The sequence below is a fragment of the Elephas maximus genome, chromosome 12, assembly GCF_024166365.1.
Source record: "Elephas maximus indicus isolate mEleMax1 chromosome 12, mEleMax1 primary haplotype, whole genome shotgun sequence".
Taxonomy (NCBI): domain Eukaryota; kingdom Metazoa; phylum Chordata; class Mammalia; order Proboscidea; family Elephantidae; genus Elephas; species Elephas maximus.
The window spans coordinates 41,449,152-41,476,608 of record NC_064830.1 but is presented as its reverse complement, the minus strand read 5'-3'; the positions used below and the strand labels follow the sequence as shown (position 1 = coordinate 41,476,608).

Here is a 27,457-nt window from a genome sequence, read left to right as displayed (position 1 = left end):
TATGAAGAAAACAAAAATTCTCACAACTGGACTAATAAATAATAAACATCATGATAAAGGGAAAAAAAATTGAAGTCAATGATTTCACTTGGCTTGTATCAACAATCAATGTCCATGGAAGTAGCAGTCAAGAAATCAAATGATAGCCTGCACAGAGCAAATCTGCTGCAAAAGGCTTCTTTAGAGTTTTAAAAAGCAAAGATGTCACTCTGATGACTAAGGAGTGCTTAACCCAAGCCACAGTCTTTGCAATCACCTCATATGCACAGGAGAGCTGGACGATGAAAAAGGAAGACCGAAGAAGAATTGATGCATTTCAATTCGGTGCTGGTTGAAGAATACTTGAATATATCATGGTCTATCAGAATGTAGCCCTAGTGGCACAGGGGTTAAGAGCTATGGCTGCTAACCAAAAGTTCGGCAGTTTGAATCCACCAGCTGTTCCTTAGAAGCCCTATAAGGCAGTTCCACTCTGTCCTACAGGGTTGCTATGAGTTGGGATTACTCAATGGCAACAGGTTTGGTTGGGTTTGAATCAGAACTAACAAATCAGTCTTAAATACAACCAGAATGCTCCCTAGAAGCAAGGATGGCAAGATGGGCTTGCTTACTTTGGACACGGCACCAGAAAAGACTGATCACCGGAAAAGGATGTCACTGTTTGGTAACGTAAAGGTTCAGCGAAAATGAGGGAAACCCTCAACATGATGGATTAAGACAACAGTCACAACAGACTCAAACATATCAAAGGTCATGAAGATGGTACAGGACTCAGTAGCAACACTTCATTCTGTTATACCTAAGTTCGTCAGAGATGGCTACTAAGAACAACTAACAAGGACCAAAGTGGTAGTGACAACAGTGATTTAAACGAGAAAAGCTCTAAAGGTCACTGAATCAGCCACCCTCTGGCACCAAGACACTCTTCTAGGGCTCCACGGTGAACTGTTACAAAGCCCACCCATCTAAAATACAATCTTCTTTAGAAAACCTTCCATGGTTCCTCCAATAGGTGTGAATACAAAATTACTAGAAAGCAAGGGGAGCTCAGTTAAATGCCCTTAGGATTCACACTATCTTCACAGCCACCAGTCTTCTCTCGAGTACCATCATCTCTAGTTGGTCTCCTTGCATTCATTCTCACCCCTATCCAACCCAGTTTCTACACAGTAGTCACTGTGACCTTTTTAAAATACAAATCTGATTTTAAAACTCCCCTGCTTAACCCCTTTCAATGACTTTTCATTGCCCTCAGAATAAGGTCCAAATCCTTTGGGAAATGTTAAATAGGTTCATTGTATTCTCACAACATCTGAATGTTTGAAATTTTCCACATAAAAGTTGGGGGGCGGTCAGTCTCAAATCCTTAATATTGCCTTAAAAGCCCTGTAGGCGCTATCTGCCTCTAACCCACTTTATCACACCTCCTTTTTGCTTTCTACCCTACAACTGCTTAAATTTCCCAAATGTGTCATTGGGAAAGCCTCTGTGGCAAGTATTTCTTTTGCAGGGAACTTCTCGCCTTTGGGAGTCACCTCCACCTAATTTCTATTTATCCATAGTATCAGTTCAAAGGTTACTTTCCCCAGCTGGGATAAGTTCCCCTGTTACATGTTCTCACAACACATTCTTCCATTTTAGCTTCTACCACGCATTTATCTGTGTGATTATTAATATCTGTTTCCTCCAATGAAACCGTAAATTCCTTAGCAGCAGAATCTGTACTGGCCAAAATCATATCCTTAGCACTCAGCAGACAGTATTTATTCTTTGAAAGATAAGTTACTAAATTATTAATATTAAATATGTATTCAGTAATTAAAATATGCACACAAAGTATTTACCACAGTGCTCAGTTAAAAGTAAGTGCTCAATAAGCAGTAGTTTCTGTTAATGTTGTATTCTGCCTTGTATCATTATAATTTGTTTGTTTAATCACTCTCTGTACACAATGCTCATTCATTTTTGGATTCCACCAGTACCTGAACCCACTGCCATGCAGTCAATTCTGACTCATAGCGACCCTATAGGTACCACCAGTACCTAGCACGAAGTTTTTTAGTGCTATGCCTATGTGCTCAAAATTCATTAAATTTGATTGCTTTTTAAATCAAAACAACTTTCAGCACTTAGGTGTAAGACACAAAACCAACTTTTAATTAAAGAGTTTTTCCCTAGTAAACTAAAATCAGACCACGATTTCAGTAATTATAAACACCCCAAAATCAGACACACTTGAGCCATGATTATGAAATAAAGAAGCTGATTTTCACGTCGTATACAATCACTTATACCTTGTAATTCCACACTATTCTCTTCTGCACTAACATCAATAAACACTATCAGCACGCTCTATTTTTAATTACTTCAAATTACGTACTAAGGAACCAACAGTGGGCGTCACACTAATATTTCCTTTTTTTTTCTGGAAAGTGATAAATTTATCACTGGGAGTGAAAAGAAAAAGTTACACAGAAAAAAATATATATAAACAAAGAATACCAGACCTATAAAACATCAAAGAAAGCGAGTTATGGGAGATGGGTGAAGAAGCGAGCCCTGAAATGTCCGCCTAAAAGCCTTTGGGAGAATCGAAAATACACATACTTTGCATTTTTCAATTGCGTTTTTGCAGTGTACGCCTTTGGAAATTGAAACATTTTGACTGCACATAACTCGGAGTTTCTGAGACCCCTTTAAAGAAAAAAACAAATTGCGCACTTTGAGTTCAACCTTCCTGCGTCCCCCATTAAAGAACCCAGCCCAGCCAAAGGCCGTGATCCGCGGCTCACCTGGGCTGGGCAGGGCAGGACAGGAGCCTCGCCCCGGCCGCGGCCCGAGGGCCGCTTTTCCCGGGCCTCAGACGCGGGGTCCGAAACCTCCTGACCTGGGATTTACCCAAAGACCAGCCCAAGGCGCTCCCCCCGACGGAGCGACCTCCACAGCCCCGCCAGGGAACCGCCCGCCCCAACCCTCCACCCCGGCGAAGGCTGGCGCGGCGACGGGAAACTCACCTCCGGGCGCGGCCGCTGGAGCTGGCCGCACCGCGGTGTCGCCTCACGGCCTCCTCAATTCCCTCAGGGGCCGCGGGCGCCACCGCTGCCCGAACGCTGGACCTCCTCAGACCCAGAGCTCTGCTGCCCCTGGGCCCCCTCAGGTTTAGTTGGAGCCAACGCTGCGCCGCAGGATCAGACCCGCCTCCCTCCGTCTCCTCGCGGGGTGCTCGAGCGCGCGCCGAGGCGGGCTCCGCGCAGAGCCGAGGAGCGCGGGCGCGCGCAAGGGGGCGGGGCCTGCCACGGCCGGTCGCTTCGGCTCCCAGCGTTAATGGCGCCTCTCGATTGGGTGCAGGAAACGCGGGGAGCTACGTGTGGACCCACCCGAGAAACCAGCATTTATTTACCTTTGTACTTCTTCAGCTTCTGGTTGAATCCATGGAGACATGTCGCTGCATTCTGACAATGCTGAACTTTGCCTGATCCTGCAGTGTTTAAAGAAATTCCCCACCCCCCCTTTGTGTTTCAGAAATGGCTTACTGCGTGGAACAATCACCCCCATACGGTTTAGTTAAGACTTAGAAATCCCCTTTTGTTTACTTATGACAAAGTCAGACATAGACCCACCAAATTCCCATTCTTTTCCTCATAAAAGGATTAGCTGAACTGTTTGTACCAGCTGACCCATATGGACAAAATACTGGCTACCTTGACTTTATCAAGTTGTAGTGAAGGTCTCTCCCCCGGGTCCGTTTACTTTGACCCATTCTCGGCCTAAACCAGCATACAAACTGCTCCCCAATTTAGGCTGACCCTGTTGTTGGTTGCCAGTCCATTCTGACTCATGGTGACCTCATGAGTCTCCATGAAGCTGACCTTGGGGTAAAAATAGTCTCTGATCTACTGTCCTACCACTGTCACCTTCCCCATTTCATCCCACTTACTCACACCCATCCTACTTAGCCCACACCCAATTCTTGTTCTTAGCCTTGTTCACACCTCCTTATAATAGAAATCTTTTTGCCTGACTTTGCAGAAGTTCTCAGATCTCAGAGTGTCCTCCCAATTGCAATAGACAGCTTCCTCTATTGTAATAGTTCCTTTCAACCTTCTAGCACTAATTCTTTCAAATAAAGTCTCGTTGTCTAAATCCGCTTTTTGGCGGTTGAACAGTCTCGTTATTGCAATACTTCCCCTCTCCTTATTATAATAGTTCCTCCCCCCTCCTTGCAAAAATCCTTTCAAATAAAGTCTGTCGTTACCCAAATCCAGATTTGTTTTTTATTTGACAGTTTTTGGTGACAAAACTCAGATTGACATTGGGCCTCACCTACGGACCTCCACCATCCCCACTCAGGTAACAGCACTTTGTGAATTCTTTGAACTCTCCTGTTCAAGGACTGAGGATCCCTCGGTGAGTTCAACTCTCAAACCAGTGCTCTAGACATCTTGTCTGTTGAACACACACGGTAAGAATTTACTTTAATTCCTTCGGGCATAGAGACTTTTCTTTGGCCCTTCTGTGAGGTCTTGAATGTTTTTTGACCCAACACCATCTGCTGAAGAGACTCCTACTTTGTTCTTCATTGTAAGATTGCTTTGGCTATTTGGTGGCCCTTACAGTACCTATGAGTTGAAATCGACTCGACCGCAACAGTTCCATAAATATTTGAGGATTGGCTCATCTGTTTCTGCAAAGAAGGCTGTTGAAATTTTGATAGGGAATGCATTGAATCTATAGATTGCTTTGGGTAGTATTGACATTTTAGCAATAGTAAGTCTTCCAATCCATGAATGTAGAATGTCCTTCTATTTATTTATGTCTTCTTTAATTTCTTTCAGTAATGTTTGATAGGTTTACGTGTATGTCTTTCACCTCCCTGGTTAAATTTATTCCTAGGTATTTTATTCTTTTAGATGCTATAGTAAATGGAATTGTTTTCTTAATTTCCTTTTCAGGATGTTCACTGCTATTGTAGAGAAACCCAATTGATTTTTTTGTGCTGACTTTGCATCATGCTTGGTAGAGGTCAGGGAAAATGAGGAAAAGCCTCAATGAAATGGAGTCACACAATAGCCTCAACAATGGGCTCAAACATACCAAAGATCATGAGATGGCACTCAAAACCAACCAAACTCACTGCCATCAAGTTGACTCCGACTCATAGCAACCCGGTAGGGCAGAGTAGAGCTGCCCCAGGGTTTACAAGGCTATAAATCTTTACGGAAGCATACTGCCCCATCTTTCTTCCATTGAGCAGTTGGTGTGGTCAAACCACTGACTTTTCACTTAGCAGCTGAGCATTTAACCACTGCACCACCAGGGCTCCTTGAAGATGGCACAGGACCAGGTAGTGTTTCATTTTGTTACACATAAGGTCGCCATGAGTTGGCGCCAACTCCATAGCAACTAACGACAACATTGTTCTATTAGCTATACTATTTGGTGTATTTTTTTTTAATAGTTGCAATATGGCAGTGATTCGCAAAGTGTAGCGTCCATGAGAATCATCAGAAGGGCTTGATAAAAGCCAGATTTTTGGGTCCCATTCTGGAGTTTCTGATTCAGGTGTTACGCTTGATAACTTGCATTTTAACAACTTGCCTGATGATTACATGAACCCTGTTGACACAGTGGTTAAGAGCTTGTCTGCTAGCCAAAAGGTAGGCAGTTCGAATCCACCAGCATTCCTTGGAAACCCTACAGGGGCAGTTCTACTCTGTCCTATAGGGTTGCTATGAGTCATAATCGACTTTATGGCAGCGGGTTTGGGTTTTTCTGGCAGGTGATTATGATGTTGCTGGTACAGGGAACACATCTTTAGGCCACTGCTCTAGGATTTGGGGTACATACCTTCACATAATATTACACTTCTTTGGTTATAATGTAAAAACTTGTTAGGTGTCTTCAAGCCAGTTCTGACTCACAGTGACCCTGCGTACCACGTAACGAAACACTGCCTGGTCCTGCGCCATCCACAATTGTTGTTACGCTTGCAGCTACTGTGTCAAGCCATCTCATTGAGGATCTTCCTCTTTTCCACTGACCCTCTACCAAGCATGATGTCCTTCTCCAGGGACTGATCCCTCCTGACAACATGTCCAAATTATGTAAGACACGGTCTCACCATCCTTGCTTCTAAGGAGCAATCTGGTTGTATTTCTTCCAAGACGGATTTGTTCATTCTTTTAGTAGTCCGTGGTATATTCAATATTCTCTGCCAACACCACAATTCAAAGGTGTCAGTTCTTCAGACTTTCTTATTCACTCTCCAGCTTTCACATGCATATGATGTGATTGAAAATACCACAGTTTTTCAGGCGCACCTTAGTCTTCAAGGTGACATGTAAAAACTTAATCATACAGTTTATTTCTACAAGTGTTATAAACCCCACATGACGTTATTATTATTTTTGCTATTGTCATGCATTAAATTGTGTCCCCCCAAAATATGAGTCAACTTGGTTAGGCCATGATTCCCAGTATTGTGTGGTTGTCCTTTATTTTATGATTGTAATTTTATGTTAAGGAGGATTGGGGTGGGATTATAACACCCTTACCCAGGTCACTTCCCTGATCTAATGTAAAGGGAGTTTCCCTGCACCACCTTTTATCTCTCAAGAGATGAAAAGGAAAGAGAATTGAGCAGAGAGGGGGACTTCATACCAGTAAGAAGGCAGTGCAGGGAACAGAGTGCGTCCTTTAGACCTGAGGTCTCTGTGTGGAGAAGCTCCTAATACGGGGGAAGATTGATGAAAAGGCCGACAGAGAGAGAAAGCCTTCCCCTGGAGCTGACGCCCTGAATTTGGAAGCCCTTTTAACCTACTTTACTGTGAAGAAATAAATTTCTCTTTGTTAAAGCCATCCACTTGTGGTATTTCTGTTGTAGCAGTACTAGATGACTAAAACAGCTATAAACAATATTTTTATCCTAGCGGGTGTGAAGTGGTATCTGTTTGGCTTTGATTTGCATTTCCCTAACGACTAATGGGAAACCCTGGTGGCGTAGTGATTAAGTGCTACGGCTGCTAACCAAAGGGTCCACAGTTCGAATCTATCAGGCGCTCCTTGAAAACTCTGTGGGGCAGTTCTACTCTGTCCTATAGGGTCTCCATGAGTCGGAATCGACTGACGGCACTGGGTTTGGTTTTTTTGGTTTTTAATGAGGGAGCCCTGGTAGCGCAGTGGTTAAAAGCTATGGCTGCTAACTAAAAAGTCAGCAATTTGAATCCACCAGCCTCTCTTTCAAACCCTACGGGGCAGTTCTCTTGTGTCCTAGAGGGTTGCTGTGAGTCAGAATTGACTTCACAGCAACAGGTTTTTTTGCTCATGACTAATGATATCGAGCATCTTTTCATGTGCTTATTGGCTATTCATATATCTTTTTCCGAGAAATGTTTTATTCAATTCCTTTGCTGATTTTATTTGGTTATTGGTCATCTTATTGTTGAGTTGTTAGAGTTCTTTTTTTAAATTTTATTCTGGATACAGGTCACCTCTAAGATACAAGATTTCCAAAAATTTTCTCTCATTGTATGAATTGTCTTTTCACTTTCTTGACGGTGTCCTTTGAAGCACAAATGTTTTTAGTTTTCACGAAGACCAATTAATCTGCTTTTTTTCTTTTGTTGCCTGTGCTTTTGGTGTCATATCTAAGACACCATTGCCTAATCCAAGGTCATGAAGATTTACTCCTAGGTTTTCTTCTAAGAGGCTTATAGTTTTATCTCATACATTTATGTTCATGTAATCCATTTTGAGTTAATTTTTGCATATGCTATATATAAGAATACAAATTGACTCTCGTATAGGGAATAGCATTGAAATAGCGAAATGTGAGACCTCTGACTTCGTCCTTCAAGTTTTGGCTATTCTGGGTCCCTTGTATTTCCTTATGAATTTGAGGATTAGTTTGTCAATTTCTACAAAGAAGTCAGCTGTGATTTCGGTAGGGATTGTGTTGAATCTTTCAACCAATTTGGAGAGAAATGTCATCTTAACAATATTAAATCTTCCAATGCATGAACAGGGATGTCTTTTCATTTTCGTAGGTCTTCTTTAGTTTCTCTTAATGGTGTTTTGAGTTTTTAGTGCATGAATCTCACACTTCTTTTGTCAAGTTTATTCCTCAGTATTTCATTCTTTTTGATGCTACTGTAAATGGAATTTACTTCTTAATTTCCTTTTTGGATTGTTCACTGCTTGTGTATACAAATACAATTGATTTTTGTATATCGATCTTGTATTTTGCAACCTTGCTTAACTTGTTTATTCATTTAATAGTTTTCTATGGATGCCTTAAGACTTTTCTGCATACAAGATCATGAGAAATATGAATACTTTATGAATTTGTGTGTCATCTTTGCACAGGGTCTGTGCTAATCATCTCTGTATTATTTCAATTTTAGTATATTTGCTGCCAAAGCAAATGATCAATTATTTCCTTTTATCATATTTATTTTGTTGCTAAAGTTGTTCCAGCTTTGTCCACTAGAAGTTCTTTTGGGTTGGGGTCTGTGTCCCTTTGACATGCTACCTTCTTTTTATTTTTTGTGCATGTTCCTACTTTCTGGTACTACAAGATACCCTATACTTATCTTGCATTTTTCTTGCCCTAGCCCTAGAATCAGCCAGTTCTCTGCAAGCTCTGCTTTTTTAAATTGAAGAACAGTATTTAGCAACCAAGATCTGTATTATTCTTTCTGAAGGATATTTTTGGTATTTATCAAATTCTAGGTTTATGTAACTTTTTTTTTTTCATTCAGCACATTAATGTAATTCATTGGTTTTTTTTGGACTATACAACTTCTGATGGGAAGTCTGCTGTCATTCTTACGTTTAGTTCACTATTACGTCAATCTGCTTCCATAAAGATTAGAGCCCAGAAAACCCTATGGAGCAGCTCTCTTCTGTTACATGGAGTTGCCATGAGTTGGAATTGACTCAATAGCAATTTTTTTTTTTAATGTATGATATAATCACACATATATCATTGTGGAAGTTCCATTTTATTTCTAGCTTGCAGAGAGATTTTATCATAAATGGGTGTTGAATTTTTCTGCATCTGATATGATAATATTTAATGTTGTTGTTGTTAGGTGCCGTTGAGTCGGTTCCGACTCACAGCGACCTCATGCACTGCCCGGTCCTGAGTCATCCTTATAATTGTTGTTATGCCAGGAAGAAGGACCCGGCAGTCTACTTCTGAAAAGCATTAGCTAGTGAAAACCTTATGAATAGCAGTGGAACATTGTCATAAATATTTAATACATCTTTGTAATATGGTACATTATGTTGATTAATTCTCAGATGTTAAACCAACTTTGTATTCTTGGAATATTGGTGTATAATTTCCTTTCTTGTAAGGCCATCATCTGGTTTTGGTACCAGTATATTTCAAGCTTCATGTAATTAGATGGGAAATGTTCTACCTCTGTTTTCTGAAAGAGTTTTTGTAGACTTGGTATTATTTCACCCTTAAAAATTTGGTAGAATTTACTAGTGCAGGTAGTCTTCACTAATCTTTGTGTTACCTTTGTGCAGTGGTTTTATGAATTCATAGCCTTTGAACTACAGGGTGAGTTATAGGTGTTTTATTATCATACGCTCTTAGGTATGATTATAGTTTCTTTGGATGGCAGGAAACAACACAAAGACACCCAGAGAGATGAAGGGTAAACTTATTGTTACTTAGAGCTTCAATTAAGAGAAAACTACCAAGTTGGACCACACAGGGGATTGCAGCTAGGGATAGAGTATCAGCAAGATGGAGTTGTAGGAGACAGTTTATGTATGGCAAGTGGGGTGGGGTTACTAGGTTTCACAGGCTTTCTGGAGATTGGATATTTTCAGTAATTCTGTAGGCTCTGGGGAAAGTCTGGTGGCGTAGTGGTTAAGAGCTACAACTGCAAACCAAAAGTCTGGCAGTTCAAATCCACCAGGAATTCCTTAGAAACTCTCTGGGGCAGGGGCAGAGGGGCAGTTCTACTCTGTCCTTTAGGGTTGCTATGAGTTAGAATCAACTTGATGGCAATGGGTTTTTTTGGGGGTAGCCTCTGGGCTAAGGGGCTGTCTCTAGTAGTTTGGTACCAGGCCCTAGGTCGATTAGGCTGGGTACATATCAGCCCCAGAGTGTGAGAGCTGGATAAGGGAGGTGGAGTGGTTGGAGTGTGGAAAAAAGGGACCAGTCAGTCTCTAGCTAGGGCCTCAAAACTGGGTCAAGATGGCATTTTAAGAAAAATCTATATTATATTGGGTCATTTGGGTTTTAGATTTTGCTTCAATTTGTCTTAAAGTTGTGTGTTTTACAGAATTCTCCCTTTTCATCTATATTGTCAAATTTATTGACATAAAGATATTTATGCTATCACCTTATTATCCTTTTAATGTCTGTGGATATCAAGTGTTGTTCCTGATAATAATTATTTCTGTCTTCTCTCTCTCTCCTCTCTTTTTTTAAAATATGTATTGTACTTGAGGTGAAAGTTTACAGTGCAAATTAGTTTCTCATTCAAAAATTTATACACAAACTGTTTTGTGACATTGCTTGCAATCATTGCATTATGTCAGCACTCTCTCCCTTTCCCATTCCACCCTGGGTTCCCCATGTCCTTTCTTCCAGTTTTCCGGTCCTGTTATGAGTTGGAATCGACTCGATGGCAATGGCTTTTTTTTTGTTTTTGATTTTTCTGCCTTCTTGTCTTTGCTTTTGGGCAGGTGTTGCCCATTTGGTCTTGTATACTTGATTGAACTAAGAAGCACGTTCCTCATGTGTGTTATTGTTTGTTTCATAGACTTGTCTACTCTTTGGCTGAAAAGTGGGCTTCGGGAGTGGCTTCAGTTCTGAGTTGGCAGTGTGTCTGGGGGCCATATTCTCAGGGGTTCCTCTAGTCTCTGTCAGGCCAATAAGTCTGGTCTTTTTTTGTGTGTGTGTGAATTTGAATTTTGTTCTACATTTTTCTCTCGCTCAGTCTGGGACTCTCTATTGTGATCTCTGTCAGAGTGGTCCGTAGTGGTACTCAGGCACCATCTAGTTCTGGGCTCAGGCTGGTGGAGGCTATGGTTCATGTGGTCCTTTAGTCCTTTGGGCTAATATTTTCCTTGTGTTTTTGGTTTTCTTCATTCTCCTTTGCTCAGGATGGAAAGGGACCAGTAGATGTATCTTAGAGCTTTTAAGACCTGATACTACTTACCAAAGTAGGATGTAGAACATATTCTTTATGAACTATGTTTCTCTCTTTTTCTATTGGTTGGTCTAATGAGAGTTTCACATCAAAGATCATTAAGGTGTCATAGGACTGGGCACCATTTTGTTCTGCTATACATAAGGTAACCATGAGTCAGAGCCAACTTGATAGCAACCAGCAACAAGAAGTGATTTTTACTATTTTTCACCCAAAGAATCAGCTTTTGATTTCACTGATTTTCTCTATTTTCTATTTCATCGATCTCTTCTTACATGTATTATTTCCTACCTCTACTTACATTGAGTTGCTTTTTCCTCTTTCCTGAGATTCTGAAGGTGGAAGCTTAGTTCACTGATTTGAGATTTTTTTTTTGCTTTTATAATACATACATTTTAAACTATTAATTTCTCTGTAGGCGGTGGTTTTGTGTCTTAGTCATCTAGTGCTGCCATAACAGAAATACCACAAGTGGATGGCTTTAACAAAGAAATTTATTTTCTCATAATCTAGTAGGTTACAGGTCCAAATTCAGGGCATCAGGTCCAGGGGTAGGCTTTCTCTCTCTGTCTGCTCTGGAGGAAGATTCCTTGTCATCAATCTTCCCCTGGTTGAGGAGCTACTCAGGCGCAGGGACCCCAGGTCCAAAGGACCTGCTCTGCTCCTGGTGCTGCTTTCTTGGTGGTATAAGGTCCCCAGCTCTCTGCTTGCTTCTCTTTCCTTTTACCTCTTGAGAGACAAAAGGTGGTGCAGGCCACACCCCAGGGAAACTCCCTTTACCTTGGATCAGGGAGGTGACCTGAGTAAGGGTGGTGTTACAATCCTACCATAATCCTCTCAACACAAAATTACAATCACAAAATGGAGGACAGCCACACAATACTGGGAATTATGGCCTAACCAAGTTGACACATACTTTTTGGGGGCCCCATTCAATTCATGACATTTAGCTACATCCCACAATTTCTGAAACACTTAATTTCATTTTCCTTTAGTTCAAAATATATTCTAATTCCCTTTTTGATTTATTTTTTTACCCATGTGTTATTTAGAATTATTGTTTAATTTCTAAATATTCAGGAATTTTCAGGTAACTTTTTATTATTGATTTCTAATTGTTTTTTTATGGTCAATTTTTCAGTTTAAATTTGCTTGTCATTTTTATAAGCTTTTGTTTATTAATATTTTCTAATCTTTCACTTCTTTAAATAGCTAAACACTTGTTTTATATATCTGAATATAAATTTTTGTGGGTCTTATTCAGATGTCAGGAGGCTTCGTGGCATAGTGGTTAAGCATTCGACTGCTAACCGAAAGGTTGGTGGTTTGAACCCAGCAGCCACTCCTCTGGAGAAAGATGTGGAGGTCTGCTTCAGTAAAGATTTAAAGCCTTGGAAACCCTATGGGCAGTTCTCTGTCCTGTAGGGTCCCTATAAGTCAGAATTGACTAGATGGCAATGGGTTTTATTCTGACGGCTATTCTTTTTCGCTCGCTGTTTTACGTAACTTTTTCTTGTGTGTTTTGTGAATTTCTTTTACTGTGAGTCGTATTCATAAGACTTTGTTTTTTTTGCATCTCCTGTTAAAGGTTCATTCTTTCAGAGGTGATTTTTATTTGCTTTTGCTTTGTGCTTAGGACCACTTTTGACTCAAGTGTATTTAGTCTAAATGATTATCCTGAGGGTCTTCACACCTATCAGATTTGGTGAATTCAGGCTGTAAATAGGAAGGAGGACCAGTTTGTTGTTTTGAATTCTCAAGGGATATATTTTTTATCCCTTATTCTTAGCGTCAATTCTGGGAAAGGCACTTTTCTTTGCTGTCGTCTGGGAATGATGGAAAGGTTGTTTACTCCTAATTTGGTCTTGTACTTAGGATGAATCCTTTTGCTACCAGGATTTTGCAGGGCGACTGTTAGACTGATACTTTGAGCAGGTTCTGGACTTGGTCTCCTGTCCTTTGCATCTCCTGAAGCAGAGAAAATAGAAGGTCTAATTTACTGGGGTTGAGCAAATGCATTGAGACTGAAAGCTGCCTTTAGGGCTTTGCTTACTTGTCTGAATTCTTGCTGTTACTCAGTGTCTTGCTGGTTCGTGGATGTAGTTTTAAATAATGTCAAAAGAAAAATTCTATTAAGACTTTTTAGTTATTTTCACTAGTTCCTACTCTGGGAAATAGGCAACTCTTCCAAGTCTTTTTCAGGCTTTCCTTTGTCCATGTTGCCTTTGTATGTTGTTGTTTGTGGCTTAAAGAGCATCTCAAGGGTCATTACCACGCAGAGGGTTTCCCTAACACCCCTGCTTGTATTAGGGGTCTGTACCTCATTCTTTCTTGTAACATTGTGTTGCAGCTCAGTAGTTCCTTGACTGTCCCTCATCCTCTCTTTGTTTGTGAGCTCCCTGAGGGCCAGAACTATGTTGTTACTGTTTTTAAATCTCCACATATCTGAGCCTGGCAGTGTACCTACTAATACTAGTTGGGTTTGGGGTAAACATTTATTGATAGTAAATGGTATAATCCATATTATAATCTTTCCTCCCGAATTTAAGACTACAAAAACAAAACAATGGAGGAAAGCACACAAATCCTTTGTCGGCTAATTTGCATACCACACACCTCACTGGGACAATTTACACACTGCTTAAAACCAGTCTCTTTCGGCAGGAAATGAAAAGGTTTTGGTCAATAATCTCACAGCTAACTGCCTCAGGAAAACCCAGGCCTTCTTCCAATCTGAGGTCTCCACACACATTAAAAGGCTGGTTTTAAGTGGCGGGTGAAGGGTCCTAGGGCGGTGCGTGGTATGCAAATTAGTGTCAAAAGGATTTGCTGCCTCCTGGAATCAGTACTGCTTTCCCAAAGAGAAAAACTGTATTTCCATACCCAGTGCTATATGCAGTTCTATTAAATGATTAGGAGCTTGGATGGCATGAATGGTCTCATTGTGATACCGCCTGGTGATTTTCGCAGAGCTTTTCTGGAGGCTTGTTTTTGTTGCTGTAGAAAACAGGAAAAACTTCTGCCCCAATAGTGGGCTCTCTACCTCTTCTTAACAGTGAATTTTTGAAATGAACATAACCCCTACTTTACAGCTGAACTTTTAATATTAATTGTATGCCTTAAATTTTTTTCTTTAAAGTTAAACCACGCATTTGATATCTTTGGGTTCGGCAGGCAGAGAGTGGGCAGTGATAAGCAAGACTCTGAGTAAGAAGAATTCGTTCCTTTGTGGCTCTGCCTTGGCTACGGTTATAGGAAACGATCCTGCCTTGCTTTGTTTAAAGGCAGAGGGTTCTAGCGTGGCCTTTTTTTTTTTTAAGCTATTCTGTGCCAGACACTGCAGATCTATTTTATCACAGTTATCCTCATTTTTACAGCCATGAAAAGTGTGACTCAAGTTCAGTACCTTGCCTTAGGGGAGCTCTGGGAATCCAATTCATTTGACTGCGCCCTCGTCGTCACCGTTCCCCCGGACACCCCTTCCTCCTCCGCCTTTGCTGCTCATTCCTTGCGCCTTCCAGGTCACCTAGGGTGATGGTGGGGGTGTCTGAGGTACTCGGGCCTGGGGAGGTATGAAGGGCCTCAGAACCAATTACTCCCAAGCTCGCGCTGTCGGGTCTTCCCCAACACCCCTCAGCACAGCCTATTTCGCGGGGGAGACGCGGAAACCATAGAGATGACACAGCCCAGAGCGTCTCCTCTCTCGCAGCCGAGAGTTGACGCCGCGCCGCCGGGCGGGGCCTACTGGGAGGCGAAGCGGGGGAGAGGAGGGAGAAACCGGGAAGGGAAGGGCTGGCCGGCCTTGCAGCGCCCCGCAGCGGCCACGGTCGGAAGCGATCGCGTCGGCCCTGCGGCGCTTGAGTCCTGACGCACGGAGCGAGGGAGCTAGAGCGAGAGAGAAAGGGGCAGACATGGCGGCTCCGTTCAGCTCCCGCTGAGGAGGGCGAAGCCGGCGAAGGGGCTGTGTGTCGGCCCGGAGCATCACTCACGCCTGTCGCTACCTGCCTTCGCACGCCGACTTCCTTTCCTCTGTCCTACTCTCGCCTGCCCTCGCCCGCGCTTCGCAGAGTCCGAGCCGGCTCATCTCCCTGCCGGACTCAGCTCCGCTGGCCCTGACTGCCCGGCCGGCGGACCGGCCTTCCTCGCCTCCCCGGGGCGCGGCAGCCGCGGCGTGGGTCCCGTCTCCCTGGCCGGACCATGGTGAACACCCGGAAGAGCTCTCTGCGCCTTCTCGGGTCCAAGTCGCCTGGGCCTGGGCCTGGGCCTGGGGCCGGAGCGGAGCCTGGGGCAACCGGAGGCAGCAGCCATTTCATCTCCTCTCGGACCCGCTCCTCCAAGACCCGCGCTGCCAGCTGCCCTGCCACCAAGGCCGGGGGAAGCGGCGGCGTCGCTCTGGACGAAGCCCGGGTAAGAGCGCGGCAGCCCGTGTCCGGAGGCTTGAAAGTCTCGGCCCAGCCGCCGGTGCTTTGTCTGGCCGGGTTGGGGGCAGGACAGCTCCGGCGGAGACCGCTCGGGCGGCCGGAGACCCGGTCTGCGGGCGCGGTGGAGGTGGCACCGGCTCAGGAAGGGCCGCCACCGTTTCGTTGCCCCGGCTCTTTTGTGTAAAGAGCAGAACTTGAGTCCGGGGGAGAGGGCTTTTGGGGCACCTTTGCAGGGGCACTAGAACCGTCTTTTTTCCGTGTCCTTGTCCTGCCTCAGAGGGGAATTCTCGGGGAGCAGGAGCCGAGGATCGGCTCCCTGGGTGGAAGGGCTGGAGAGGAGAAGTGAAAGTTTTCCGCGGTGTCAAACCCTTCTTGAAAGTGTGTCAGCTCTTGTCGGTGTCTAACTTCAGCTTACTCTAAAACTGTTTGGGGGTGGTTCAAGTTGGTGAGGAAGTGAACAGAGAGCTCCAGTTGGCAGCCAGGCAGGGATGCTGAAAAAAGTTTATAGTTGCCGTGATACCAACTTTAAAAACAAAATCAACGCTATCGCCTCTCCAGGCAGGAGAGATCAAACAGGATATTGTAGCTTCAGCGCTGGCGATCCAGCCAGCTAACAAGCTTTCAGGTCACAAAGGGGGCATGAAAGAAGCGTGTCGAATGTTTTGGACGGTAGGTATTATCATCCCAAAATTGTATGGCTGCTTGAATGTCTACATTTTGTTGCGGGAATAGTTTATAAAAGGTGAATTAACACCTCCGTTGTCACACAATTGCAAAAGTGGTATTTGAAGTGCGTGCTTGTTTTTTTTAAAGTGGTGGAAAGATCTTGAAATTTCATTACCCACAGTGTAAAACGTAAAGCTAGATGATCACTTTAAAGGAATTGACCAGTGATAATTGACAATTATGAGATTGGTCTTGAATTCAGAACAGTCTTGCTTCTTTCTAGTAAGAGGCTAACTTACCAAGAGTGATTTGGCTGGGACATGCCATTCATCTAAAGGCTCCTTTAAATCCACACCATTTTGTTATTCTTACCGGGGAAAGCAACTTTTTATGTTCTTTAGGGTCTACAAGTTTACTGTTTGAATATACTTTTTCTCTTTGTGTCATACACAATGTTCTGACGTGAATCACAGAAGGAGTCGAGGCAAAGACAATGGAAACATTTTACCGTATTACTCTGAAATATATTTATTGTATCTTTGAAAATATTTTTGGCATTTATTTTGCTAAAAATCTGGAAAATATTTTTTAAAACTCAGTCTTATTTAATAGAATATTTTGGGGCTTAACAATCTCTTAGGTTGAAATAAGAAAGGTAAGTGTTAAAGTTGTCCAAACTATTCAGCGTAAATATTCTGAAGACTAGGTTTTCTGTGGAAAGAGTCGCAAAGATGTGCAAACTTTCTGACTTTCTGAAGCTGTCTTATCAATTTTAAAATAAAAGTAAATTTAAGAAAAGTTCTGCCCTTTACGCTTACATACAAATAAAATATTTAGAGTATAAGCATTTAATTGTATCATGCCGTGACTGTCTATTAGAGCAGTGTCTCTACCTCATCCAAAGCAATTAGCTCATCTGTCACTGATCAGTTTGTGGTCACATTTTTGAACTCATGGATATCATTCTGTCCTAACCCCCTGAGGAATAAGGTGAGGTAATTTGTCAAGCAGCTGTTATGGGGATGTTAAAAGCAAGGATCAATAATGTAGACATGAACATTTGGTAGCTTTTAAATTGCTAGAAGAATGAAAGATATTAGAGCTCTTTCTAGAAGGATGCTAATGAAACTATGTTTTAAGGACTTCTTTAAAATGTTTTAAGACCATGATAACAGGCTAACGAAGATATACTTTGAAATATTTGTTTTTCAGTTTTAAGATTTGCGTTTGGCTCTAGTAGATGGTGCAGTGATCTAATTGCTTTCTCAGAGATTTTAGAGATTTGCTAATCATACATAGTGATTGGTCTTTTAGGATAAATTGTAATTCTACTGGATTTATTAGGTTTTTGGGCTATATATTTATGATGCAGACTGTATATTCCTTTGTTGTATATTTCTGAAGTGGATTGATTTGAGTCTGGTAAGCTCTCCCTGTAAAGTTGGTGTTATGTGACAGGAGTTTAGTACTTGGTTCACATAAAGCACTCTCCACGGCTCTGGGGTCTGTAATAGACATTTGCTAGTGCCTGTGAAGTCTTAGTTGATAGAAAAAGGGGTTGCTCATGCTGTTGCTTTTAGGAAACTGATTTTTGTAGGAAGAAATGTATTCCTTTGTAGGATATGTGATTGAGGAACTTTTCATGTTTCACTTCTGTGCTGTTGTTCACTTAACCCTTTATGCTGATTTTTCCCTCCTTCCCCTCTGAGTCTTTTTAGATTCTTTCTTTCACTGTGTCTAGAGGCATATGATTTACTCTAAAAAGCCATAGTACTAAAGGCTATTCTTATAGCTTTGCCTTTTCCCCAGGTAGTGTATATATATGATAGGGGGATAAATATAGGATACATTTTGCAGGTTACTGAAATTATTTTCTTGTGCCCACACTTTTAGTGTCAAGTTGAATTGCAGTGCTATGCAGTTAGCTGTGATCTCTGCTATATACTATATATATATATATATATTTTTTTTTTCTTTTTGGCGTGCATGAAGCTTGACCTCTGTTAATCTGGCCATTAGTAAATTAGCATTTATTTGCTCTACCTAAGTGCCATCTCAGCAAGCAAACTAATACTGTCCTCACAGAACTAGACAACAGTCTTTGAAAAATATTTCAATTCTTTTCCTACCTCTCTTTGTTAGGTCTGTTTGTGGGTACTCCTGGCTTTGTCACTAGCTTTTGGTCTTTTTGACGTGGTCACTGACTCTTTTAGAGTTCATATCTTAGTTGTGAAGATCAGAATAAATACTTTGAGTAACTTTTTAGGTGAAGTGCTGTATTAATCCTGGGTCTTTTTGTAATATGCTCTTTTATCAATTTGTGATCCTCCTTTTCTATCACTCATGGTATTTGCCAACATAATACAAGCACAGCGGTAGAAATTGAGGGTTAATCATGGAAAAGAAGTCTGAGAGGGAAAAGTAATAACATGTATCACTCTCAGATGTGTAGGGAAAAATACAATTTCCTCAGAGTAGGGCAAGTTTTTTTCTATCAAATTCAGAAGTATTTCTCACTTGGAGCACAATATAGAAGATCTTGAGTAATGTGGGAAACAATGTCTTCTGTCACAATTCTGAACCAAAAGCAGAGGTGGAGTTCATAGGATCATCTCTGGTAGCAACTGAAAATGCAACTTTATACATTCATTTACTGGCCATTTCTGTAGTCCAAATATACAAACTTTCAGTTGTTTCTTAGCTCGTGGATGAAGCTTTTAACACCTGTAGAATTAAATACATAATAATTCCTTTGATCATTTTCCCTGACTAGTATTTTTTTTCCCCCTTCTTATCTCCCTGTGTTGTTCATGCTTGTCTTCTTTTTAAGCTATACCTTTTGTGAGATTTGGGGTGGGAGAGGAAGTAAGTGCATGTGCTCAAGCCACAATAGTCTTCTTTTTTAACCAGTCCTTTGATAGGTCCTTGATTACATGTCTTCTGAGTAATTACAGGTACACCCATAACCTCTGGAAACCTGCTGAACAGGTGATAGGAGTACCACTTGTTCTGAGAACTAAGGTGCCTAGTCAGTGTCTCCACTGAGAGGAGAGTGACCCTGTCTCTAAGACCCAGTCCGTTGTAGAAAAGTGATACATATATTCCTTTGAATTGTGTGTTTGGCATTTCTTTTTGGACAAATACAGTGAAGTTTCATTTCTGCGCATTACTTAGTTGATTACTTGGTATTTGGGTTTTTACTCTTGTAATAGGAATATTGTCTGTTTCTCTTACTCCTGCCAGGGAGACTTTGTGAAAAATGCATTGCTGAGTAAAAAGCATTTGGGATTTTTTGGATAAAAAGTTCTATGGAAGTACAAAGTTAGAGGAAAAAACCACAGGTAAAATGTGTTAACTTTATTTAAATGTAAGCTGGACATTTTAGAGAGGTAAGTATTGTATGTGGCTTACGTTAAATGATAGAAAAGACCTCTACATTAAAGTTAATAGACTTCAACTTTTAGGTACTTTGTATTAGCTTTTAGGTACTTTGAGTATGTGCTGATGTCGGATCATAAACTTCAGATGCTTTTGAATTAGTGTTTTGGTATTAAATTTTTTTTTTTTAATTTTTAGATTCTTATTGTAGTTTTATCTGGAGGTATATGATATTTTTGTATGATTTCTCCCCCAGGCTCTTCTTTTGGAGTAGGTTATAAGCTCCATGAGGGCAGGCACTATGTCTTTTTCCTACTAACTGCTGTATTGCCAGTGTCTGACACATGACACTCAATAAATATCTTTAAATGAATGAATGAATAGCGTATTGAGGCACTGATCCATTTGTGAAATGATTCGTTAAAATTATGGTGCTAGGACTTTGAGACTTGAGGATAAATAAAACACAGTCCTCACCTTTTAAAAAGCTCCGTTGCCATCAACTCATCTTTAGGACTGTATATATACACACGGTGTGCATATGAAAAATTATTAATAAAATACATCAGTTCGAGGTAGGTGCCAAATGAATGACATAGATATTCAGTGTGAAAAGAGTTCTAATACTTCACTCAGTGAATGTTTTGATGGAGCTGCTTTTTTTGATGTTTTTGAAAGACTTTTTTTTCATAGCTATATTCTGAGCGCCTACAACAGTGCCTGCCGGATACAGTGCTCAATTAGTATTTTTTGAATGAGTTGAAAGTATGCCTTCTCATTTTAAATTATTTTCGTATTGTCAGCCTTCACTTTTCTTCTTTTTTTTAATTGTACTTTAGATGAAGGTTTACAGAACAAACTGGCTTCTTATTAAACAGTTAGCAGTACACATACTGTTTTATGACATTGGTTAACAACCCCACAACATGTCAACACTTTCCCTTCTCAACCTTGGGTTCCCTATTACCAGCTTTCCTGTCCCCTCCTGCCATCTAGTCCTTGCCCCAGGGCTGGTGTGGCCCTTTAGTCTCCTTTTGTTTTATGGGCCTGTCCACTGTTTGGCTGATGGGTGAACCTCAGGAGTGGCTTCATTACTGAGCTGAAAGGGTGTCCAGCGGCCATACTCTCAGGGTTTCTCCAGACTCTGTCAAACCAGCAAGTCTGGTCTTCTTTTTGAGTTAGGATTTTGTTCTACATTTTTCTCCAGCTCTGTCCAGGACCCTCTATTGTGATCCCTGTCAGAGCAGTCAGTGGTGGTAGCTGAGCACCGTTTAGTTTTACAGGGCTCAGCCTGGTGGAGACCGTGGCAGCCTTGACTTTTGATAAATTTAGTTGTTGCGCTTTGCCCTTCTGCCCGTTTGATGGTAGCCTAATACGGACAGAAGTAAACTAAGTTTTAGCATTTCATGAGCCAGGTATTGTTTAATGCTGTCTCATTTAGTCCCTGAAGCAACCCCATAAGACAGGTGATGGCACTCCTGTTTTACAACTGAGGAAATCGAATTGCCAAGGAGGTTAAATGGCTTATAGAAAGCAAAATGGGTAGTAAGTAGTAGTGGTAATATTTGAATCTAGTTCTGACTTCTCCACTTGTATATCATACAGTCTCATCTGTACTTCTTTACTACTCTTTGATGCTATTCAATCAGTAGTTTCCACCAATATCTGAAAAACTGAAGAAGGCAACTTTTATAGTCAGAAAATAGTATGTGTATAGACTTGACTATCTGAAGTTGTGGTATCTAGGATTGTATTGGAACCAAAGTGGAAACAGTAGTCTGTAGAGATATGAAATACAGGACATTGGTTTTCAGTAAGAGCTTGCTGCCTGATTTCATGGGGTTGAAGGGTTGCGGGGGTGGCTGGAAAGGACAGTTATAGGGAAAGGAGCAGGCCTATTGTGCAGAGGTTATTATTGCAATATTTTTGCTTCCTCATATTTTAAAGGAGCCCTTGTGGTGCAGTGGTTAAGAGCTCAGCTGCTAACCGAAAGTCAGCAGTTTGAATCCACCAGCTACTTCTTGGAAACCCTATGAGGCAGTTGTACTTTGTCCTGTAGGGCCAATATGCGTTGGAATCAACTTGACAGCAATGAGTTTGGTTTTGGAGTATTTAAAGATGTCCTTTGGGGAAACATTCTTATGAAGAAACTAAGTTTGGTGCCTCATGGTCACCAACAAAGGTATACTTGTGCTGCCATCTTTTCATCGGCTTCTTAATACTGAAATATTGGTGTGTACATTTTCTTTTATGCTCTGGGAGACTGTCTATAGAGGAGATAAGTATTTTCTGTGTTGTCATGGATTGTGTGTCAACTTGGCTGGGCCTTGATTCCCAGTATTGTGTGATTGTCCACCGTTCAGTCATCTGATATGATTTTCCTATGTGTTGTAAATCCTACCTCTGTGATGTTAATGAGGCAGGATTAGAGGCAGTTATGTTGATGAGGCAGGACTCAGTCTAAAAGATTAGGTTGTATTTTAAGCGAATTTCTTTTGATATGTAAAAGAGAAGCAAGCAGAGGCTGGGGGACCTTACACCACCAAGAAAACAGCAGCGGGAGCAGAGCGCATCCTTTGGACCCAGGGTCCCTGCGCCTGAGAAGTTCCTAGATCAGGGGATGATTGATGACAAGGACCTTCCCCCCAGAGCTGATAGAGAGAGAAAGCCTTCCCCTGGAGCTGGTGCCCTGAATTTGGACCTCTAGCAGACTAGACTGTGAGAAAATAAGTTTCTCTTTGTTAAAGCCATCCACTCATGATATTTCTGTTATAGGAGCACTAGATAACTAAGACGTGTGAAAAAGTTTCAGAATTTAAGCCTCTCATAGAGATATCATATAATAGTTACATATGAAGATTGTTGTTGTTGTTGGTTGCCTGAGTCATTTCCATCTCATGATGACACCATGTGTGTAGAGTAGAATTGCACTTCCTAGGGTTTTCAAAGCTGTGACCTTTTGGAAGCAGATTGCCAGGGTTGTCTTCCAAGGTGCCTCTGGGTAGGCTTGAGCTGTTAACCTTTTGGCTAGTAGTCAAGCACTTAAACCATTTGTGCCACCGAGGGACTCCCAAATATGAAGATGTTGTTATTGTGTGTCATTGAGTCAATTCTGACTCATAGTGACCCTATAGGACACTGCCCCATAGGATTTCCAAGGCTGTAATCTTTAGAGAAGTAGATTGACACATCTTTCTCCTGCCGAATGGCTGATGAGTTTGAACTGCCCACCCTTCAGTTAACAGCTGAGTGCTTAACCACTGTGCCATCAGGGCTCCTTAATAACGAAGATACATACTAGTAAATTAAACATGTCTAGCATTATTAGGGAAACCCTGGTGGTATAGTGGTTAAGTACTATGGCTGCTAACCAAGAGGTCGGCAGTTCAAATCTGCCAGGCGCTCCTTGGACTCTATGGGGCAGTTCTACTCTGTCCTATAGGAGGGTCGCTATGAGTCGGAATCAACTCAACGGCAGTGGGTTTGGTTTTAGTTTAGCATTATTAGTTTATGTCTGTGTTCTGGGACCCAAACTAGGATCCCTGAAGCAGTGGTGCTTCAGATACCATTAAATGATGTATTCTCTAACCTTGCCATACAGGAATTTGGAGATAATTCAGAACCTGGCTTTTGGTGGGGAGGCTTAATTATTCCTCTGTTCACTTATTCATTCGTTCAGTAAATATTTATTAAGCAGCTACTTCACCAAAATGGAGCCCTGGTTAAGAGCTTGGCTGCTAACCAAAAGGTCGGCAGTTTGAATCCAGCTGCTCCTTGGAAACCGTACGGGGCAGTTCTACTCTGTCCTATAGGGTTGCTGTGAGTCTAAATTAACTTGATGGGTGTGGGTACACTAAAATGAGTAGCCCTGGTGGTGCAGTGGTCAAGTGCTTGACTGCTAACTGAAAGGTTGGCGGTTCAAACCCACCAGCTCCTCTGCAGGAGAAAGATGTGGCAATCTGCTTCTGTAAAGATTACAGCCTTGGAAACCCTCTGAGACAGTCATACTCTGTCCTGTAAGGTCACTGTGAGTCCAAATCTACTCCATAGCAACAGGGTGTTTTTTTTTTGGACACTAAAATGTAAGCACTGTGTGGGCAAGCATTTTTGTCTCTTTGGTTCCCTGTTTTAGGGTTTCCACATTGCAAAAGTCAGGTAGGCACCATTGACACTATGTTGTTAGTTTCTGTCAGCTCTGACTCGTGGCGACCCCATGTACAACAGAATGAAACATTGCCTGGTCCTGCACTATCTTTATGATTGCTGGTATGCTTGAGTCCATTGTTGCGGATACTGTGTATTTTGAGTGCCTTCCAATTTAGGGGCTTATCATCTAGCATATAGAGGGCACATTCTGTTGTGATCTGTAGGGTTTTCATTGGCTAATTTTCGGAAGTAGATTTTCGGAAGTAGATTACCAGGCTTTTCTTCCTAGTCTGCTTTAGTCTTGAAGCTCTGCTGAAACCTGTCCACCATAAATGACCCTGCTGATATTTGAAATACCAATGACATAGCTTCCAGCATTATGGTAACACAAGCCACCACAGTGCAACAAATTTATGGGTGATAGATTCACACTATATATGAATATATGAATGGCAGTCCTTGGAGTTGTGCGGTGTACTCTTTTTTAAATAATTTTTATTGTGCTTTAAGTGAAAGTTTACAAATCAGTGTACTCTTTTAAAACTTTTTTTTTATTGTTCATTAGGTCAAAGTTTACAGAGCAAATTAGTTGCCCATTCCATAGTTTGTACATAAAGCATTCCATGACGTTGGTTTCATTCCTCACAATATGCCAGCACTTCCCGCATTTCCATCCTAGTTTCCCATTTCCTTTCGTCCTAAATTGCTACCCTTTCCTGTCTTCTCATCTTTGCCCTTGTGCAAATATTACCCTTTTGATCTCATATAGTTGTTTGTTCTAAGGAGCACGTTCCTCTCGGATGTTATTGTTTATTTTATGGGCCTGTCTATGGTTTGGCTGAAGGGTGCAGTGTACTCTTTGTATGTCAGATGCAGTGGCCAGTCTGCATCCTCAGCCTCTAGCACAGTGCTTGGAGAGGGGAACAAAACAAAGTCCCTGCCTTATAATAGTTACAGTCCAGTGGTGGTGAAGGTGGGATGGGGAATGAATATATATGTATGTGCCCTTGTGGTGCATTGGTGAAACGAAAGTTTGGCGGTTTGAACCCACCAGCCACTCTTCCACGGGAGAAAGACGTGGCAGTCTGCTTCCGTAAAGATTACGGCCTTGAAAACTCCATAGAGCAGTTCTCATCTGTCCTGTAGGGTCACTATGAGTTGGAATCGACTCAACAGCAACAGATACATACATACTTGAGATTATTGGTGGTTCAGTGGTAGAATTCTCGATTTCCATGTGGTAGATAGACAAGGGTTTGATTCCTGGCCAATGCACCTTGTGCCAGCCATCACTGACTGTCGGTGGTGGCTTGTGTGTTCCTATGATGCTGAACAGTTTCAGCAGAGCCTCCAGACTAAGATGGATAGGGAAGAAGGGCCTGGTGATCTACTTCTGAAAATCAGCCCTATGGATCACAGCAGTCTGATTCACAGCGTTTCATTCTGTTGTACGTGGGCTTGTTGTGTGCGGGCTGACTCAATGGCAGGTGACAAGAACAACTGATGTGTTGCTAGGTGGCTCTGACTCACAGCGGCCTTATGTATAACAGAACAAAATGTCTGATCCTGTGGCATCCTCACAGTCGTTATGTTTGAGCCCATTGTTGCAGCCGTTGTGTCAGTCCTTCTCATTAAGAGTCTCCCTCTTTTCCTCTAACCTTCTTTACCAAACATGTTGTCTGTCTCTAGTGATTGGTCTCTCCTAATGATGTGTCCAAACTAAGCAGGATGAAGTCTTGCGATCCTTTCTTCTGAGGTGCATTCTCACTGTACTTCCACCCAGACAGACTTGTTTTTTTCTTTTGGCAGTCCAGTCATATGTGCAGTTTTCTTTGCCAACACCGCAATTTAAATTCATCAATTTTTATTTGAGTTGGAATCGACTCGATGGCACTGGGTTTGGTTTTTTTTTTGTTAATTCTTATTTGGTCTTTTTTTATTGTCCAGCTTTCGCATGCATATATGTGACTGAAAATACCATGGGTTGGGTGAAGTGCACCTTGGTTATCAAAGTGACGTCTTTGCTTTTTAACACTTGAAAGAGGTCTTTTGCCACAAATTTGCCAAGGACAGTATGTCGTTTGATTTCTTGACTGCTGTTTCCATGGTCATTGATTGTTGTCTAAGAAGAATGAAATTTTTGACAACTTCATCACCATGTATCGTGATGTTTATTGGTTAAGTTGTAAGGATTTTTGTTTTCTTTGTGTTCAGCTGTAATCCTTACTGAAGGCTATAGTCTTTTACCTTCATTAACAAGTGTTTTAAGTAGTCTTCACTTTTGGCAAGCTAGGTTGTGTCTTCTGCATATCTCAGGTTGTTAATGAGTCTTCCTCCAGTCCTGATGCTGCATTCTTCTTATAGTCTAGCTACTTGTATTATTTGTTCAGCATATAGATGGAATAAGCAAGGTGGAAGAATACTGCTGCACACCTTTTCCAGTTTTAAACTATGCGGTATCCCCTTGTTTTGTTCAAACGACTGACTCTCGATGCATGTACAAGTTCTGCATGAGCATAATTTAATGTCCTGGAATTCCCATTCTTTGCAATGTTATCTATAATTTGTTACGACCTGTACGTCAAATGCCTTTGTATAGTCAACAAAACACGGGTAAACATCTTTCTGATGTTCTCTGCTTTTAGCCAAGATCCATCTGACATCAGCAGGGGTAGCCCTCATTTCACGTCCTCTTCCGAATCTAGCTTGAACTTCGACAGTTCCCTGTCGATGTACGGCTGTAGCAGGTCTTCAGTTATCTTCAGCAAGATTTTGCTAACATGTGCTATTAATGTTATTGTTCAATAATTCCACATTCTGTTTGGTCACTTTTCTTGGGAACAGGCACAAATATGGCTCCCTTCCATATTATGTAATATGTATAAAATATATAATACATGCTGTAAAAAATAATGAGCCCTTCCCTTTTTTTTTTTTTTCCCTTGGATCTAGTGGCTCTTCACCTACATTTATTCAGTAGATTTAACTGTCTCTGAGGCCTACTGTTTCCATATTCACTTCCTAGATGGATTTTGAAAATGGGCAGAAGTATTCTAAAATTAGTTGTTTTTAATCTAATCATTGTATTTGAAGTTTATTCTCAAATAAATAAATTTTATTTATTTTGTTATTATTGAGAATATACACAGCAAAACACAGACCACTTCAGCAGTTTCTACATGTACAATTCAGTGGCACTGATTACATTCTTTGAGTTGTGCCGCCATTCTCAGCCTCTTTTTCTTTTCTTTTTTTAATGGTGTAGAATTTTACTTGTTTATATATTTTTTATTGTGATAAAATACATGTAAAAAATTTGCCATTTTTAAACTATTTTTAAGGGTACCATTCAGTGGCGTTAGTTACGTTCATCATGGAGTGCAACCATCATCACTCTCTGTTTCCCCTTAAAGGATAGTGTCTGCCCCCCCGCCCCCTCAAGCCCATGGAAACAAGTAATAAACTTTGGTTTCTATACCTTTGCCTATTCTAGATGTTTCATATAAGTGAGGTTACATTGTATTTGTCATTTTATGTCTGACTTATATCACTCAGCATAATGTTTCCAAGGTTCATTTGTGTCATGGCATCTCAGGACTTCATTTCTTATTATGGCAGAATAATATGCCATTTTCTGTATTTACCACATTTTGTTTATTCATTCATTTC

The 27,457-nt window shown here is 41.4% G+C and overlaps 2 protein-coding genes and 1 non-coding gene across 8 annotated transcripts in view; 1 reads left to right on the top strand and 2 right to left on the bottom strand.

Moving 5' to 3' along the window:
* The window catches only part of UBXN2A (UBX domain protein 2A), a 67,388-nt gene extending 52,543 nt beyond the window's left edge, over nt 1–14,845 (bottom strand). The window contains exon 1 of one of the 2 annotated variants that reach the window (XM_049903107.1): nt 14,584–14,845. In XM_049903107.1, coding sequence (XP_049759064.1) covers nt 14,584–14,617 — 34 coding nt within the window. In that variant the 5' untranslated portion in view covers nt 14,618–14,845. Of the gene's footprint in view, nt 1–3,014; nt 3,056–14,583 lie in introns of those variants that run through there. The other variant, XM_049903108.1, reaches the window with a different exon arrangement.
* On the bottom strand, nt 8,320–8,422 carry LOC126087604 (U6 spliceosomal RNA). The gene has a single exon (XR_007519786.1). It is a non-coding gene; the product is annotated as a U6 spliceosomal RNA (small nuclear RNA).
* A 142-nt stretch (nt 14,846–14,987) lies between the features above and the next one.
* Nucleotides 14,988–27,457, top strand: part of ATAD2B (ATPase family AAA domain containing 2B) — a 160,834-nt gene continuing 148,364 nt past the window's right edge. For 3 of the 5 annotated variants that reach the window (XM_049905123.1, XM_049905125.1, XM_049905126.1), the window contains exon 1: nt 14,989–15,584. In XM_049905123.1, the coding sequence (XP_049761080.1) occupies nt 15,375–15,584 (210 nt within the window). In that variant the 5' untranslated portion in view covers nt 14,989–15,374. Of the gene's footprint in view, nt 15,585–27,457 lie in introns of all 5 variants that reach the window. The other 2 variants (XM_049905124.1, XM_049905122.1) reach the window with 1 other exon arrangement.